This window comes from Bombus vancouverensis, chromosome 1 (assembly GCF_051014615.1).
Source record: "Bombus vancouverensis nearcticus chromosome 1, iyBomVanc1_principal, whole genome shotgun sequence".
NCBI classification, from domain to species: domain Eukaryota; kingdom Metazoa; phylum Arthropoda; class Insecta; order Hymenoptera; family Apidae; genus Bombus; species Bombus vancouverensis.
This window is the reverse complement of record NC_134911.1, coordinates 24,486,856-24,504,849: the sequence shown is the minus strand read 5'-3', so window position 1 is coordinate 24,504,849 and position 17,994 is coordinate 24,486,856. Positions and strand designations below refer to the sequence as shown.

General features: G+C 38.9%; 1 protein-coding gene across 3 annotated transcripts; it reads left to right on the top strand.

Moving 5' to 3' along the window:
• Positions 1–1,823: 1,823 nt before the first annotated feature.
• Positions 1,824–11,956, top strand: LOC117159418 (uncharacterized). Of its 3 annotated transcripts, none has more exons than XM_033339233.2 (3): positions 1,824–1,896; positions 2,282–2,398; positions 4,976–11,956. In XM_033339233.2, exons 2-3 carry the CDS (start codon positions 2,324–2,326, stop codon positions 7,862–7,864), a joined length of 2,964 nt encoding a protein of 987 aa, XP_033195124.1. In that variant the 5' UTR covers positions 1,824–1,896; positions 2,282–2,323; the 3' UTR covers positions 7,865–11,956. The 3 variants fall into 3 exon arrangements, with proteins under 3 accessions (XP_033195124.1, XP_076479734.1, XP_033195126.1); XM_076623619.1 differs by having other exon boundaries at positions 1,849–1,995; XM_033339235.2 differs by having other exon boundaries at positions 1,849–2,010.
• Positions 11,957–17,994: the final 6,038 nt, after the last annotated feature.

The following is a 17,994-nucleotide window of genomic DNA, read 5'->3' as shown; positions in this document are numbered from 1 at the left end:
AGAGCCGCCTTTTCTCCATCCAGTATAGATTCTCCGTGGTACTCCCTACCGGTTGGAGAAATGTAACGTGGCTCTATCTATCTTTTAAATGAGACGCATAGTTCAGCAGGTCCTCATCTTCGTCATCAGATGTTCAAGTTCAAATCGAAAAAAAAAAAAAAAACCCTCTATTGTTAGTCTAGACATTATCGAGAAAACACCAGTTTTGGTTTTCCTTAGCACAGAAAACCTGTTGCACTTTCAATAGAGTATTGTTGTGTGTTCCAATCCATCCCTTTGTAGCTTTGCTAGGTAGTAATCATTTGGTTACCAGAATAATTTTTGGGCAGTACCTCTTTGGAACTGCAGTACTTCACGACAAAAATTGAGATGGATTTAGAGATAGAGCACCGCCTCTTAAAGAGTCCCATATTTCCCTCTATTTTTATTACTATTGGGACAAGACTCTGAGAACGCCGGCTGACCTTCGATTGACACAAAAGCTTGGGTATCCAAGATGTGACATGGTAAGGAGATACCTATATATTTAGCAATACGCTGGACTGGATAATTGTGCCGAGGAGAAGAGAAAATATTATCGAGACGCTGAGTCGGTAACATTTGGAATAATACTAAAATGGTAAAGAGTCTTAAAGCCTCGAGACGTGCGACAAACGTGTTTATTCTACGTTCCGTCTATGTATACCGATATAAATGTTTATTCTGTACTTCGTTCCGTCTGTGACATTGCATCTCAGATGATAAATATGTTGCCGGTAATTTACCGACCGCAAAAATTGACGATCCATCGGATTCAGATAATCATTTCTTTCATCACATTTTAATTTCCTGAGCAATACGATTCTCATCCTTAACGCTAGAGTATAAAGCAGATATTTTGACAGATATTTTAACAACCAGTGGTATTTCATAAGCGTTGACAGAGCCAACAATAAATACGTGTGCGTGTGAGCGCGCATGTTATGTATGCACATATTTGCCATGTTCGTATACACAAATTTAAGAATTCCATTAGAGTGGGTAAGACTCTTACAGGCCAGAAAATATTTCTCAAGTAAGGCACTTCAATCGATTTGTTAGACATCGTCGTGCAGCGCTTCTTGTGTCAGCAGCACGATCGTGTTTATAGCTAAACCTTATTGTATTATGTAAAATTACATTTATTTAAACAACATTCTTCTGTATCACATGAAATAGTGTATATTTACTTTAAGTATATTGATGAAAATTATGAAAAGCAGTTCAGTTTATATTCTTTACCTTCAATGATAAGGCAGACAAGAGTGTTAACAAAACGATGCCAGCGCTATGATTAACGGCCGATTTGTAAAACAAACTTCCGAATATTAAGAGCATTACTCCCTCTACTGGAGTTTCCAAACCTGTGTATACGAATGCGATGCTTACAATGCTTATGATGCAGGAATAATCAGATATTCATTGACGTGTGTTGGTGTTGGTTCTTAGATGCACAGATATACATACGTATATAACGTGAATTTATATAGAAACGTGAACAAGAAAATTGTATTGGACATAACGTGAAGTTAGTCAGAAAATCTACTTAATAACACGCATGCGCTGTAGCTTTACGAATCAATTTTTGATTTACCGTTACGTGTAAACCATATGATATTGTTTCGTAATTAAAATGTAATTTATAGAATGGATTAGGTAAAATTAGATGAAACTAATAGTAAACTGTTGAAGAATGATGTATTATAAATAATATAGGATTCTTTATTGTACACTTTCCTTCCATAAATATATTTTCAAGGTTACTTCCTTACCGACAATGATCCGAACCTGTCTGAACTGAGCGAAATATTTGTTACTAGTGGATGATGCCATTTTGATATCCATAGTGTTGCTTATGGTGGTGTCCGAGTTTGAACGGTAGTTTCTCTCTTTGTGCATGTTTATATGTGCATAAAAAAAATTTACATTCTATTTTGACGCGAACTATTAACAAAGGAAAACATGTTCTGAATACAAGTGAATAATGAGAGTGTAAACAACTTTTAAGATCATGCATGACACGTTAACCTGAAATATCTTCCATTGTCTTCTGCTTCTCATTGATTTTACGACTTTTTATCAAATAATTACAGTTTTGTTAAATATATATTTGATAACTGTATTTCATACAATTTCTATATTCATTTGCAAGTTGCTACTGTTATTGTGCAGTTATGACATATTTTAAGGAAAACGTGAATTGTTCTTTGAGGATATTATTAAAGTCTAGTACTCACTAATCATAGATTTTCTTTGTGCACAGGTAAGCAGTTTGTCTAATAATAATAATAATTTCATAAAGCAAATGGCTCGAGTGTTAGTTTACGCACGCCCTGTTGATGCGATCTTCATGGATATAAAATTGGGCAGCAAAACAGATGTAAGTACCTTTTGAAACATCATTCGATAAGAGAACTTTGACCGTACTGAATAATATATTTTGTTTCTATAAATCTTGGTTAATATAACATATTAAGCTAATGTTTATGTACCACTTTCTTTAACTATTTCAATATGACAAAGTAAGATTTGCTTCTTTGGCTGTTGTGACGCAAACTTGTGATTTGTAATAGAAATGAAATTTAATTGTCGAATTAGAAATAATTTCCCATCATGGTACATAAAATTTTATATAATGTATCTCTCAATTGTAAGATTACTTTGGCCAACGCGCTATGATCTCTTGCGTCTATGGCTTATATATTATGGCTCAATAATAATACGTGGATTAAAAATACTAAAGTGATGCAGAAAGTCTATGATCGATGCAACCTTGTTGCTTATTATTATTATCAATATAATATATGATTGCTCCGTTGTAGAATAATTACTTTTGCAATTAAATTTCATTTACATATTTTATTTTATAAAAATAGGAATATTGAATTACAAATGATTTTCATTAGTATGTTAATATTTAGTATACTGATTATGTTTGCCATTTGTGTTCCTGTTATTAATTTTATTAATTTTCCTAGGCTTGTAGAATATAAAATTGATATTTATGCATATATAAATATGTTTTATGTAATATTAATGTAAATCACTGATGTATCGTGAAATGTTATCTATTTATTCGCATGATACCAAGTGAATTAATAAAAAAGATGCATGTTACAGATAAGATTTTTATCATATTAATGCGTTGAAGCATACGAGCGTTGAAACAACGTATGTTATGGAAAATATATTGCCGTATAATAGATTAAAACTCACACATGTACCAGGAACGTTCGTCACTGGCAGCGTCCGTCACCTTTTCACTGATGTATTTATGTTAGTATGTACGGGCATTGGATTCAGCTGAGGCATGTTCTGTATTGTATTATATAACCTTAAATAGAGCAGGTCACACGAACGTATCGTTAGTTATTCGTTATCAGTTCGATGAGTATGTATTTTTTATGTATGTCCAGCGATTATTCTATAGCGAATAGTTGGATCGGAATGAAAATTTTTCTATTTTGTGCAAAGATTTTTAGATTTGTTTATTATAAATCATTTGTTATTGCAAAAAAGTTCCTTTGTTGTTTGTATAAATCAAATTATTTACAGTTTTTGACGCACTTCGATGTCGGTTTAGATTAAAAAGAAATATTTTTTGAGTTTTGCAACACAAGGTCCCGAAGGTTCTGTTAGGCATGGTTTACGCCACAGTCAAGAACAATCGCTATTTTTGAGAAATGGAATTTTATCGCTTCGACCATCTGCGTGCCAACGCTCTGATAGTACGCGAGTAATTCCGCCAACTCTGCAAAACAGGCAACGCTCGTATGCTGTGACTTCTACGTACGTGCGAAATTACTGTGAAACGTATGTCCGTTTTAACGCTCGTGTATCCTTATGCTCAGGTTTAATTTTGCGCATGCGTTATGAAAGATATTGCTGCTATGAGTTCATATACAAAATTTTTCCGCGGACAGTTATAACGAGGCACAGATATATTCTTATACAAATTGGCAACATAGTGAAAGGGAGGAATTTTGCATATGTCCCTTACTGTCCGAACAGCATTGGGACAGTAGTTTTAGTATAGTCTAGCGTAGAAAGTACGTTGAGCAGCATGTACACGCTGAAACGTATTGTAATGATGCTTCGCATCGACCAAAGTCTCATGAAATGACATCAATATATCAATATATACTCAATAATATATAGCCAATGGCTTTGCTTATCAATTAAGAAAATATATTATTTTCTGCATCGGTGCAAGCCAACATACATCATAAAAGAACAAAAACCATATTTATTTAGATATTTTCCACCGAATTGGATACAAATATTTCTATTTTAAACAATTCATGGTGATTTTTGTAAACATCTTGAGTTGTTTCTTTATATTTTCAAATGATATGGAATTTTTAGAGTTCTGCATGGTGTTTGTTACTCCGTCGTACACATTTTATTCCTCATTTATAATATACAATTTGCTAAACACGTAGAAGGACCGCTCGTTGCTTTGTACTAATTCGCTACCGGGAAGAATATACTCATGAAATAACGTTAAACAACCATGCTAAAAGTATTGTTTGCGAATCTGATTTTTCTTACATTTGAATATAGTTGATGGTTGAATATAGTCGACTTCGCTACACACTAGTTTGAAAATATCGATCGGCCCTGTCCCATGGTAAATGTTAGGAGTTGAGGAAAAGTTTCTTAGTAATTCTAATGGAACCGTAAATCTATACAAAATTTACACCTCTCTTGTTATGTATGTAGTATTCTAGATTTGTGCAGTTATGTATTTCATGTTTTTAATGGTAGAACCTGGCTGACTCATAAACATGGCGTCATAAACCGTTCTTTCTAGTACCTAGTGCAGTGGCTCTATACGTAGCTTTTTATCCTACCCATGATATTTATGGCACGATTGACTTCAATTACTAGACTAGGACTGTTTCATAGATTTTCCGTTTTTTAGGATGTTACATTAGGTTTGTATATTTTTTTTCAGCCTTCTGAATATGCAATAAGAATAAAGGAAGAGCCAATCGATCCAGAGATCTGCGATGATTTATCGCCAGTTGATACGAATACAGAGAATGAAAATGAGACAGCGATGTGTGAAGGTGAATCTTCGGATGGTGTTTATTGTAGAAATCGAGAATCCGCGTTTCCTCGAGAAAGTACATACTTAGAAAATAACAAATCGAATCCTGATAAACGAAAAAGTAAACATAAAGCACCTTCAAACAACAGAATAAGTTGCAATGTTTGTTTGTTAACTTTTCAAACTAAACATTTATTGGAACTGCATAATAAATTATATAGCTGTAATGTATTCAAGTGTAATAATTGCACTGCGATCTTCAGTATGCATATTGCGTTGATACGTCATTTAAAGGCGCGATGTCGTATGAAACAATGGTCCGGATATAGATGTAATTTTTGTAACCGAAGTTTTTGCTATAAAAAATATATCCAATCTCATTTATTCCATATGCATGGGAACGCAATACTGTCTGGTGAAAGCAAAATTACGAAAACATCTCCTGAATCGTTAGGAAAGTCGAATCATTCGGATGATATAGTCATGGCAGAATCAAATACTTCACACAGTTCCTCCCCAAAAAGCGTAAATAGCTCGATAAATATATCTTTGAAACTATCTAATAGTTCAAACAATACACCCACCAAGGATTCGGGCAGCAAGATCAAGTCTACGCATCCGAAATGGTTAAACGATTCGTATGGTACACCTTCGAAAAGGATGAAACAGACCGTCCTTACAGACTTTATATCGCTGTACAAAGATAAACCGAATGAAAAATGGGTTAGCCCGAAAGAAGTTATCGATACGGAGAATATTCCTGTTACTGCGACTATTATTCCAACTTCAACGCTCGAGACATTTAGCAACAAGACATCAACGGCTTCAGAAGTTATCCAGATGTCTACTTCTGTTAAACGAATCGAATCTCCTGTTAGGAAAAGACCATTTGTTCAAATTCATGTGAATTCCAAAACAATGATATCTTTATTAAGGGACGAAATAGGAGCTGAATCTGAAGGCTCTAATACCTCGCACAATATATCTTACAACCTTAGGCCAGTAAAAAGATGTTCTTCTTCTTTATATAATTTTTACGATTTATTGGAGTTTGAGGCCTTTGGAAGATCAAGACAATCTTTTAAAAGAAACAAGTCCCGCTATCCGTTTAACCAAAGTGAAAGATCTGCACCTGAAGCTAAGTGTAAAGAATGTGTGGTCCGTTTGGAGAAATGCGACAAATTCTTGGAGCCTACTAGTTTTGTGTCGAACGGAGACAAAGATGAAAAGGAGAAGGAAAACGAAAACGAAAACGAAAACGAAGACGGTTTCAAACAAGCAGTATCGAAAAATGTGAAAGAGAAATTTGAAGGTTTTCGTGAGACAAGCTCGGCAGGTTATTTGCCTTTGGAAACTGGCACGATTGCGTCAAAGCGATTCAATGAATTTGTAAAATCTTTCGTTCATAGATTAATCGTACCTCGACAAGAATCGGTTGAGTTTAAGAAGAACTCTAAGGTCGATCAGCAGAAAATATTTCAATGTCATATTTGTAAAAAATCGTTTTCTTTGAAAGAGAACTTGCGCGAACACGTGAAATTGTCCCATGCGATTTACATGTCGAGCATATGCAACGCACGTTACACGTCCATGAATAAGTTACTAACTCACTATCTACGTCAGCATATTGTGTTTAAACGAAGGGAATGTTGCGTGTGTTATGAGAAGTTTGACACGTCGGCATTGTTGAAGCGGCACATGATATTGCATTGTTTGAAGACCATAAGATCAAAGAAGGACGTTCTACCGGTTGATGTTGAAATAAATTGCAACGCATTCAAGAAACAACACAAATGCCAAGGTTGTCGCAAACGATTTTGGCTATACTCGTGTTTGAAACAGCATGAGAATGTATGTCGTCGAATGAAAGTCTCGATACATAAACAACGTGTACCTCGTGTAAACCATCTGTCTCGGTCGTTGAAAGAACCAAGTGACATGGGACTCGGCATAGTACAGTCGCCTGATTTGGAACAAACGTTGGATGTTCCGGATGGGATGACAAGACCTTTGGAAAATTATTTGGCTCCGAGTACGCTTATTACGGATGATACTTTCTCTTCGTCATTCGATACAGCTGCAAAGAACAAAAGGCTACTTAATGGGATAGCATGCGTGAAGGGTTACCAAGCGGACAAGATGAACGGAACAAAGTTTCCTTGCACTACTTGTGGGACACAATTCCGAACATTTCAAAATTTGTGCATACACGAGCGCACCTATTGCCAAACAGCCACCAAAAAGTGTAACGTATGTAACACGATGTTTTCCACTAAAAGATTATTACAGCTTCACATGCTTGCTACCCATACGCCTTTGTGCTCGATGAACTACAAATTCTTTTGTAAGTTCTGTAATCAAGGATTTGTTAAGAAATCGAAAGTTCAAATTCACGAACGACACTTCCATATTGGAGAGAATCCTAGACTGGCGCTGAATTCCGATTGCGTTTTGAAAGATAAACAAATCTGTAATATATGCCATTTGTTATTCGAATCCTACGAACATTTTGTCGAGCATAACACGTATTATTACAAGGGCAAAGATTTTTTATGCGCAGTATGTGGTAAGTCGTTTCAAGGAATGTACAAGTTCCATCATCACAACAAGTTGGAGCATTATCCGGGCGAACTATGGAAATCGTACGCTTACAAATGCGATACTTGTAACGAAGGCTTCAGCTACGAATCACATCTCCACGCACATAAGCTACACGTTCATTCGCACGATTCGCCCGCTGACGAAGCGCGCGACCACGATACATCGGATCAGATACATCGCATGTGTTCATGATTCTTTCGATAAATTAAGATAGTCATAAAATAGGTCGTTTCAAAATCAATTTTCACGGTACTATACAGAAGATTCGGCTTAGATTGAGACGTACGATAACATGTCAAGTGTACACACGCACAGGCGCGCGCGCGCGCACACACACACGCACACGCACGCACACACGCACGCACACACACACACACACACACACACACACACACACACACACACACACGAAGCAAATGATTTCTAAAGCGTTTTTTAAGTCATGTATTCGAATTTTCCATGATACACATGAATTGTATTGATATTTGTTGAAATATACTTTACAAGTCAAATCAACGCTTCTGACCTAGTACAAACTGAGCTCGACTCAAACAGCGAACACTGAATGAAGTTTGAGTGTCAGCCCTAGGTGCTTCCTGTTCATTGTTTGCGATGGTCTCAGTTTGTTGAACCAGAAGATGTCAAGCATCCTAGGCTAGACGACCAGCCAGAAAACGAGTGAACTAGATATTCCATACTGCCTCTAACTTTATTTAATATACATCGTTTTGTTCACTTGAGAGATAAAGATATCTAATCGCGTTATCGTATCGTTTACTAAGTGCCGCTTGAAACAGCTTAATGAAAATTATGATAGATCGAGTAATAAATTTGTCTGCTTTTCTTTGAACGCGTTATATTTATGTGCTCTTATATACGTATATGTTTCTGTGTGCGTGTGTGTATTTTATCAAGTACGTCGTGTTCATCACCCTATTTCATTATTGTAAAATTTGTTGTTAAAGGGAGTTTTTCGTTCGGCGTGCGCGTTTGCTGATCTTCGTATTTTATAAATTGTTTTGGGTTAGCGTAAACGTTTGAAAAAGTTAGAAAATAAATGAAGCTAGGGTAAGTAAATGATGCAATTTCTTTTCTTAATTGGTCTGATATTGGTCATTTCTCTTCTATTGCAATGTTTATTCGTTATAATTATTCGTTTAAACGTCCGCTCGATATAATATATATAACATTCGTTAAAAAATGAACAAACCTATTAATGAATCTGATATTGAGATTAAAAAAAAATTCATTTCGTTTATCACACGTGGAATGATTATATGATAAGTTTCATATTTGACAGATGACTAATTTAAATATGGATCGTAATTACAATTTTCATTATGAGATGATTTATTTACTTACGCAGCTATCGATTAATGACGTCGAATGATAATTGTACGGGAACGATAATGCTTTGCAATGTGCAATTAAACTATTACGTTAAATATTCAGTAAATTAATATTTCAATTTCCATCACAGCGCTGGTCGCACAATTCGATAATCGGGAGCAATATGAGATCAAGAACGGTATGTATCGTTATGAAAGCGCGAATTAAAATTGTCGTATTAGAATTTCTATAAAGAAATAAGAATTGATGTTTATATCAAAGAATAGTTACAGCGCGTAATCGAATAAATTGGTTGTTTCACTGCGGGAAAATGAACTATTTCCACGAGCTTTCGCAACGTTGTACGACAACGGTTCTGTCGTACAACGAAACGAACCGTTGAACAATTATAAAAACTAACGTTTGTATTTTCTAAAAATTAGAAAGCTGGTAAACTTAATAGATTGCTCGGGAAATTTGTAGATTTTATTAGTACGATATATACTGTTTTTACAAATGTAGGTATTCTTTAATAAATTACATTTTCCAGAAAATAACGTAAATTCTTTGCCCGTGTAAACCACGATATTCGTACAACCTTTGTTGCTGTACGAACCAACACTCTCGCGTCCGAAACGTTGTGTATGACTCGCGTTAATTAAAAGACGCGACATGAAGTTAAAATTATGTCTTTGTATACTCGGGACTCGAAATAGGGTGTACTGGTACCATTGTATACAGCACTTTGATTCGAAACGTTTTGTACAAGTAACGTTAATTAGAAGATTGAAGCTACGTTTTTGTTGAACCATCAACTAGAAAATAACGACGTATTTGTCGGATTATGCTTTTCCATCCTGTTTTTACCGCGATGATCGATTAGCAGTGAGTGCGCTAAAACAAATCCTCTTTATGGAAACATGAAGCGTCTTTGTGACAGAAGAAGTGCAATTTTACAAATTCTGCCAATAACCTGGATTTTGACATTTAAACCGAAGCTCCTATCGAATTTAATTTAAAGTATGTTAAGATGAATCGTTCGAGTGAAAAAGAAGAAAAGAAAAGACATCGAATTAGAGGAATTCCAAAGAGAACTTCGCCAGTTACAATCTCGAGTAAAGTTTCATCGGTATGGTAACTTATGCAAAGTTGTTCAATGTTGCCGAACATCACTTAAAGTGAAACACGAACGAAAAGCAGAGAAAACATTTTACTAGATTATAGATTTGAATGGCAAAATAGAAATCACTCTAAAGAAAAATGGATCTCTGCCCAATACGTATCCTATGGATGGAAGGAAATTTTGATAAAATCCAGATGTGTCTGATCAAAATTGGGGTGTGAGAGAGGCTAGTCATATTTATCAGGTCGACGGTTGTATTGCGTTGCAATTGCAGCACGGTAAGTTAACGAGAATTGAATTTCAACGGAGGAGATCCGGAGTATGGGTGCCAGCCCGGCCCATTCCATGCATTACAAATCCCGCTCGGCCTTTGAACGCGTCTCCGTGCCGTGAAATGATGCGATATCAATATTGCGGTGTACAGTTACCCATACAACACTCGACAAAGCATTCTAACCTGGCCGACATTATTACGATAACATGTACGTTCCCTGATAACGTGACACACGACACGGGTATAATATCAACGGCGTGCTCTAACGTGCCTCTGTTATCCTGTCGTCCTTCAGTCACGCTATTTTCACCTCGGCCCCGAATGAAATTCGTGTGCCGTATTTCCCGTTTGGCATTCGTTCCTCGCTGCGGTCACCTGATTGAAAAATCTAACCCAAACGTAAACCCGACATATCGATGATATTCACTTTTCATCGAGGGCTATAATTTATGATCGTGCACAGGGCCATCAACATTGCGCGCTTGTCGTTTATAAACGAAAGATAAGCGACCGACAACCACTACTGATGCATGCGTTGTTATAGACGGCGCACAATTATACGCGGAATTTACTGTGTGTTGTCGACAGTTTCTTGCGAATATCGCGGTAACTAAGCGATATCGCTTAGTCGATTATATGTATTTAGGAAAAGGAACAAGTTGTTCAGAATCGTGCTTTCTCTCCCTCCACAACATATTTATGTCTTACTGGAAAGAGGACTAACAAGAGGACGGCTCAGAGGCAAGGAATTTGCTAGATCCGGAAATGTTGATACTTTAGTCTAGACTTTTTATTATAGCTGTACTTAAATAATAAAACCTAGAAGTAGTTGTTTATGATTGAATCCGATTATGTTTGCCCGAGATTTGTGACAGTGGGCTTGGGCTCGAGGTGACACAACTGGTCGCTAAACCACGGTCACGGAATGGACGTTTTTACCCAACAGTGGTATGGAGTAGTTGTATAGGTCTTCTTAAAAATATAGTTGTAGCGGCACACGGGCTCGAGGACAAATCAAGCCACGTGTGGTTTTGCCTCAGAGTGTCAATATCGTAAGACACGTACATTGTATTAATAATCAAACTCCGGGCGGGAACAATGTCGACGCTACGCGGAACTGCCTAGCAACGGCGATTGGAAGTCGGTATCCCTCGACCAATGTAAAACAAAACTCTTTTTTTTTTTTTCGTGCCATCTCCTTGGAGAGTTACACATCGTTTTGACGAGCAGTTAATATACCCAGCGTCCTAGCGAACATTTTTGTGTTTCGAAATATACTCTACGTTTTAACAAAGAGTTATCCCGTTGACCGTGGATTCGTTATCGAACCTAAGATCATTGTCATTAGCATCTCGAGTGTCTAATCATCGCGGTAATTTGTCAAATTCTGTAATAACCATATTTATACCAGAAAATATTATCTCTATTGTACAACAACGACGGCTAATCCAAATGAAGATTCGTTATACGCCTCTAATCCTAATGAGAACTCGACATATGTATATTTAATAATTATATTTATTATATAAATACGATATAATAAAAACTAAAAAAATTATATCGTTTTTATTTCGGTAATTTGATACCGGGTTGAATTACATCGATACGGATCGTATCTGACGCCGAGGTGTTCCTCTAGCGAGCAGTTCCATGACATTGGCGGGGACAACTCGTGGTCAGTAGAGATGTACGAGAACCCGAACATCTCGGGTACTTGATACTCGGATCGAGTCAGCAGTTCTTTCGATCGGCTCCAGATTCTAACAAGTTTGAAAAATCTGTGGCGGCACTCGACAGCAAATACCACCGAACGACACCAAATAGTTTGGGACGACGGCAGCGCAGTGGTTGGCGCCTTAGATTACGAACGTTCGGGACCCGGGTTCCAAATCCCGCCGATCGTAGTCCGATTTTTCTGCCGCGATACAAAAATGAGAAGAAAATGCAGCAGTATATCCCAACACTAACACCAGCACCTACAACTGTCACAAAAAACTTACTAACTACTACTAGACCTCAAATCGATCACGGATAGTGCATAGTACGTGATATGTAGTGCGAAAATTAAAATCAGAGTGCATCAGATACAGTTTCTTTTGTGGCTACTGTTCGGGATTTGGAATGGCCGTCAGTTTATGACTCGGGCAGCGCATCTTCATTTTGCCTGCCTTCCCGAGCTGTAAATATTTTCAAGGATATGCACCGTCGAGAGTACAGGTAATCCGGGGAAAACCCAGGGACGGAAAGTCACGATGTACGGACGAGACGCAGCTGCTGGTGGGGGAACAACCCCCTCGTGTAAAACTACATAGTATTCAGTCTGAATCGTAGATCGTACAACCGTCGTGATCAGAACTCTTCTTGTAACTAAAAGTGCAAATAAAGTGCCAAACTATACTAACACTCGATATATTCAATTTACCTCCACCTTGAGTGTTAATTCATTCAAGGTTCGCGATATCAACCGATCGGTTGGACCTGGCCGATCGCCATTTAGTTGAGAATTCGCAACGGACACTTCTAACGGTCATGTTCAACAAATTTTATCTCTATATACGGTTCTTCAAATTTCCAAAAACCCGACCCTGACAACGAACAACTCGAACCTGATACGAGCATCGGGTTCTTCGAGTTCTCGTACGTCTCTACTGGCCATATATCCGGGCACTACTGTAATTTTAATTCTCGTTATCGTCGTATAGCGAATTAGAGACAAGGTGATTGATAAATTAGAGCAGAAGTGTTGTAACGTCAACGTGCAGATTTGAGATCTGTGTGTCGCATAATTTTGTACGAACACGACGATAGACGATCGACGACAGAGCGACCACGACAGATTACCACGTTCTCTGCTACACGTAATTCTGACGTCAAAGTTTCAGCTCGTCGGGGCTGGTTCTTCGCTTGTACTCTATGAAAACATTCCATATATGTATGTACACGTTGAAAGTATATTCCGAGCGGCTTGTATCCGAACTTTCCAACTGTTAATTCGAAGCAGAAAGTCAAAGACAATCACGGTTTATTTGACTTTCTGGTCTTGTCGCTAACATTCTCCGAGAAGAATTTTAGTAGTTTTGCAATTCGTATGTCTACGTCAATTTGTTTTCCTACAGTTTCCTAACCGTAACGATTAGCGCAGCGATAGCTTCAAGAAGACAAAAGGATTGCAAGAACGAAATTATATGTTAAAAATACACAAACATAAAAACGCGTTAAAAAACGTAGAGCAGAAACGGCGCGGATGACTAGGAAAAATAATGGTAGCGAGTGAGAAGAAACGAGGTGTTAAAAATGAAACTCGTTCGTACGTTTTCCATGCATGCTCTTACATTCATTTCACTTGCAAATTTTACGATTGATCTTCGGTGTGTCGCGGGGCCGTGTGTGCTCGTCCCAGTTCCATCCTTGAAATTGGGTTTGCGCGTCACGACGGGTATCACCCGATTGCAAAATCTAAACAATGCACCGAATTAGCGAAAATCAGCTTGCCTTGCCCGTAAACGGGCACCCAGATGAGAAATATTAATTGGATGGAGCTGTCTCGCGGGTATTTTTTAACCGTGCTTTACAATCGGGCAGACCGAGTAATCGTCGACATGTTCGCGCCGTTTTGCAAGTAACGCGGTAAGTAACGCGGCCGTTAACGAGTCCGCCTTGACTTAAAATCTACTTCCGCCAACTAGTTCGTCTGAGAGAAAAAAAGAGAAAAAAAGAAGAAAAAAGAAAGGAAGAAGGAAAGGAAAAAAAGAGGAGTTGAATTATCTTAAATTCCTTGCGATAATTGGGTTAAGCGCCGCTTAACCGGCCGCTTAACCGGCCGTTTCTCCCGGATTCACCACTGCTGAAGATGCATTTCTTCGGTTGCATTCCTCCGAAATCCAATTTTATCCCGTCGATTCGAAAATGGAGCGCGCAAGACCTTGTCTGGACAACCCGAGCCACGATGATTTCGCAGAAAAAGGAGTCGAATGCGGTTTTCGACTCCGGCCTGGCAACGACCGAGGCGAGGTCTAATAGAAAATTGAATGCGGTTCGATTATCCTCGGTCGGTAAGCTTCTTATCTATATAGGGAATGGGGCGGAGTGACCCGCTTCCGGAACCACCTAGAAGAAGAATGGCAGGACAAAGCGAAACCTAGCACGACCTCGATGAGAAAACCGGGGACGAAGGTAAGTTTGCTTTTTTGTCGCAAGACCGGTATTAGGAACTTAATTTCAATCCTTGGACGTGAATTTATTGTTCGAAATGGCAAGTGTCCTAGCCAGTGAGCCGATACAAGCGATGTCTCTGCTAAACGACGTCTTAATTACTTTCCTTCGCACCCTTCTATGATACGATGGCGACCATTCAGTCTGCGACCATTGGAAGGATAAAATCCTTCTCTTTATTAAGCAGTATGTCACGAGTTCGCAAGTTTGCACAATCCTTAGGAAAGATCGGTACTTTCGAGTGGGCCGGCTGCTTGGAATTCACGGCCGTTTTATACAGAAGATAAACGAGTCTGATCCGACGAAGGATCACGTCGCATTTTACCAAGATGTCGCACGCGTTTCACTCTCGTGGCTTGATCAAAGGAGATCAACTGCTGGATATCCGGGATCTGCGGGATCTTTTATACGATCGCTGTTGTTAACTTAACGAGTTGCCTTATTTTTAATTAAATCGTCGGCGGGAGTTTGAACCCCGTTGGGAGCGCGAACATTTCCGTGCTCGGAAGAAGGATCGTCGTTCCTTCTATGACGGTTCAATGTCCTTTTTCTTTTTCCCTTTTCTTTCCTCCCTGCTCGTTCTGTTTAGTTGCGTTGAGTCTGACATAGGCGGTCTTATCTCATCTCATCCATCTTGCCTCTGAGCCCCTTTATCAAACGGCACTCGTACTCTACGTACATAGAATAGCCTAGGTTGCCACCAGCCAGTCGTCTTCGAATCCACCACGGGCCAGATCTTACGAACATTAATAATCTTACATCGAGCTGTCTGAAAGGGTTGTGGGAAAGCGCGGGAAAGAGCAAAGAGCAAAGAACAAAGTAGCAAAGCAGCAAACGAGCATATAGTTATGCTTGTGGGGAAGAAAAATTTATCAGGAGACAAGAAACAAGCCTTTAACGCGTGTATTTATGTTGGCAAAAAAGAAAGTTTTTCTATTCCGCCTCTTTACCATACACGGATGTTGCTTGTAGTTCCGCTCGCTACCGACTATGAAATTTCCATGGCAGGTTTATCGATACGTGGCCGATATGGATCGCGATATAAACGGTACCGTTTACGCTCGCGAAACTTTAAAACTCGGATATGTACGGAGCATCGGCGCGCGACGATTCCTAATAATCCCGCCTGGATCCTTGAGAAGCAAGTAGTTGCAACTTTCTCAAGAAGATAAATATCGAATGTGTTACAGGAATCGAGTGAAAAAGTTAGGCGGTAATTGAATACAAGTATCTGGCGTGCATCACCGAGCCCGGGAATAAATCTGCAAGTTTAAACGTTGAAAATGCAGGTTTCTCCCGAACGCTGATATTTTTCCGGACTTTTTACGTTCGTAGGAAAAACGCGATCGAAATTAGAAATTAGAATAAATATATCAGGCGGAACATTAATCTTTCATTATTAGCTGATCGATACCACGATATCATTCAATATGCTTTATTCTCCGGTCGAATGTAATTATTTTTTGTCAACAAAATGCAACCAGTTAACGAGCATTTTTATCTCTGCACGTTTCTCGCGTGAAATTCTAACGTTTCTGTAAAATTCTGGATACGCTCTGCCGATGGAAACGGCGCACTTAATATTTGTAACAATCGCAGAGAGGCCGAGTATCCCGAGAACCTTAACGACGAGACGAGACGAGACGAGACAAGACGAAACTTTCAATTCTTCCTGTTCGTAGATTTGCGCCAAGTTTGCCGCCTTAGCTAGCTAGTAATAAGCGCGATCATAAAATGTAACAGGCACTAAAGCGGACAGGAAGTCGTTGATCGATTGCGCTGCATCGAATCGTAGAGTTTCGTGCGACGATATCGCGTGCAGGCGATAGGCGATAGGCGATAGGCGATAGGCGATAGACGATACGCGATACGAGATACGAGATACGCGATACGCAATGAAAACTCTAGGATAGGTGTTCTCTCTGTTTGTCGGTTGTGCAATAATCAACGGTGATATATCGTGTCGCTTCGTAGCCCACATTCACCTTTGGTCGACTTTATGACGGTTTAATGAAAAATCGCGGCGATCCTTCACAAACCGCCATTGCGCGAAATTTCGCTGAAATGATTTGTCAAAAACAGCCCGAAGGGATTTCTGCCATCGAAACAGGTTTTCGATCGCGAATATTTCCAAGCTTATCCAGAAAAATTTCGTCGCACGCCACGTTCGTCGATGTTGGCGCTTTATGCCGGAACTTGTACTTGGAAAGGGCGTTCACTGCAAGAGCTGCACGGGTTTTTTAAGTGGATTATTAAAAGAATCATTTCTTTGTTGACCAAGGCATCATAATAAAGTCTCTTTGTGTGCTTTCAAGCGGAACATCATATCCTCTTCTGTCGCTACACGATGGCGGACTTTACGAGGCCGCGCTTTTCAGAGCTCGTGAACAGCTTTTCGCTTTGAAGCAATAAAAGCTGCCGTAAAAACTTTTAAATACGTTTTATTCGACCGGACGTACAGGCCACTGTTATCCTTACGCCTGTGCAGACTGAAAAACAGACAGATTCTTGAGAAACGTGCGTTTCCATTTCCTTTATGAAACTCACGTAATTAGTCGAAGATTACGAGGATACAGACAATCGCGTTCCAATGAATCGTAACTGCCTCTCTGTTTTGTTCCGTTCGTATTTCTGTCGTTCGAAAGTTTCCTAGATGCCATTCAAAGGGATAATATCAATGGGAATTTCGTGGCGGCCGTTCGACGAAAGACAAAACGAACATAGAACGTAGAGGATTGAACGCGAGAAAAATGGCCGCTCGCAATAAGAGAAGACTTCTTCGTCGTAGGTGCAAGAAAGTTTGAGAAGAAACCCGACAGAATTACGCGCTATAAATCGTTGACTATTTATTGTTTCTCGAGTAACTGCTTTGGAAGTTCGTGACGCGGCCGTGTATTCGATCGAACGCGCAACTTTCATGCACCTTTTAGAACGCGGCGTTCTGTTTTCTGTTCTGTTTCTTTTTTCTTCGATGAACGATATTCAAGAGGTTTGCACGAGAAATTTACCGCCAAAACTAATCGCCATCGAGCGCAATCGATGAGTTATCATGTGCTTACTTCGTCCAAATATTATTGCGACACGCCGGACGACGGCCGATCCTTGCTCGTGAAATCGTGTTTATGGTTTCAATTGTCAGCTACGTACTTTGAAATGTACACGCACGAATGAAAAACAACGGGTTTCATCCCGGCTCTACGTCTCTTCCCGTTTATGTTGTATTTTTTTACATTTTTCAGTTTCAACGCACGCGTAGTCCAAAAGGATTTTTAAATTGCTCCCAGCGAAGGGAAAATATAACTGGTGGTTTTAATACGTATACGGGCATTTTTAATAAAGTTTTCAGCATTTCGAATCGTTTTACGTGTATCGCGTTGATGTTAC

Bases quoted from the DNA above. Each gene is read 5' to 3' on its own strand.
- LOC117159418 (XM_033339233.2), top strand. From the start codon at position 2,324: ATGGCTCGAGTGTTAGTTTACGCACGCCCTGTTGATGCGATCTTCATG. The intron at 2,399-4,975 runs GTAAGTACCTTT...ATTTTTTTTCAG, and splicing joins AATTGGGCAGCAAAACAGAT to CCTTCTGAATATGCAATAAG.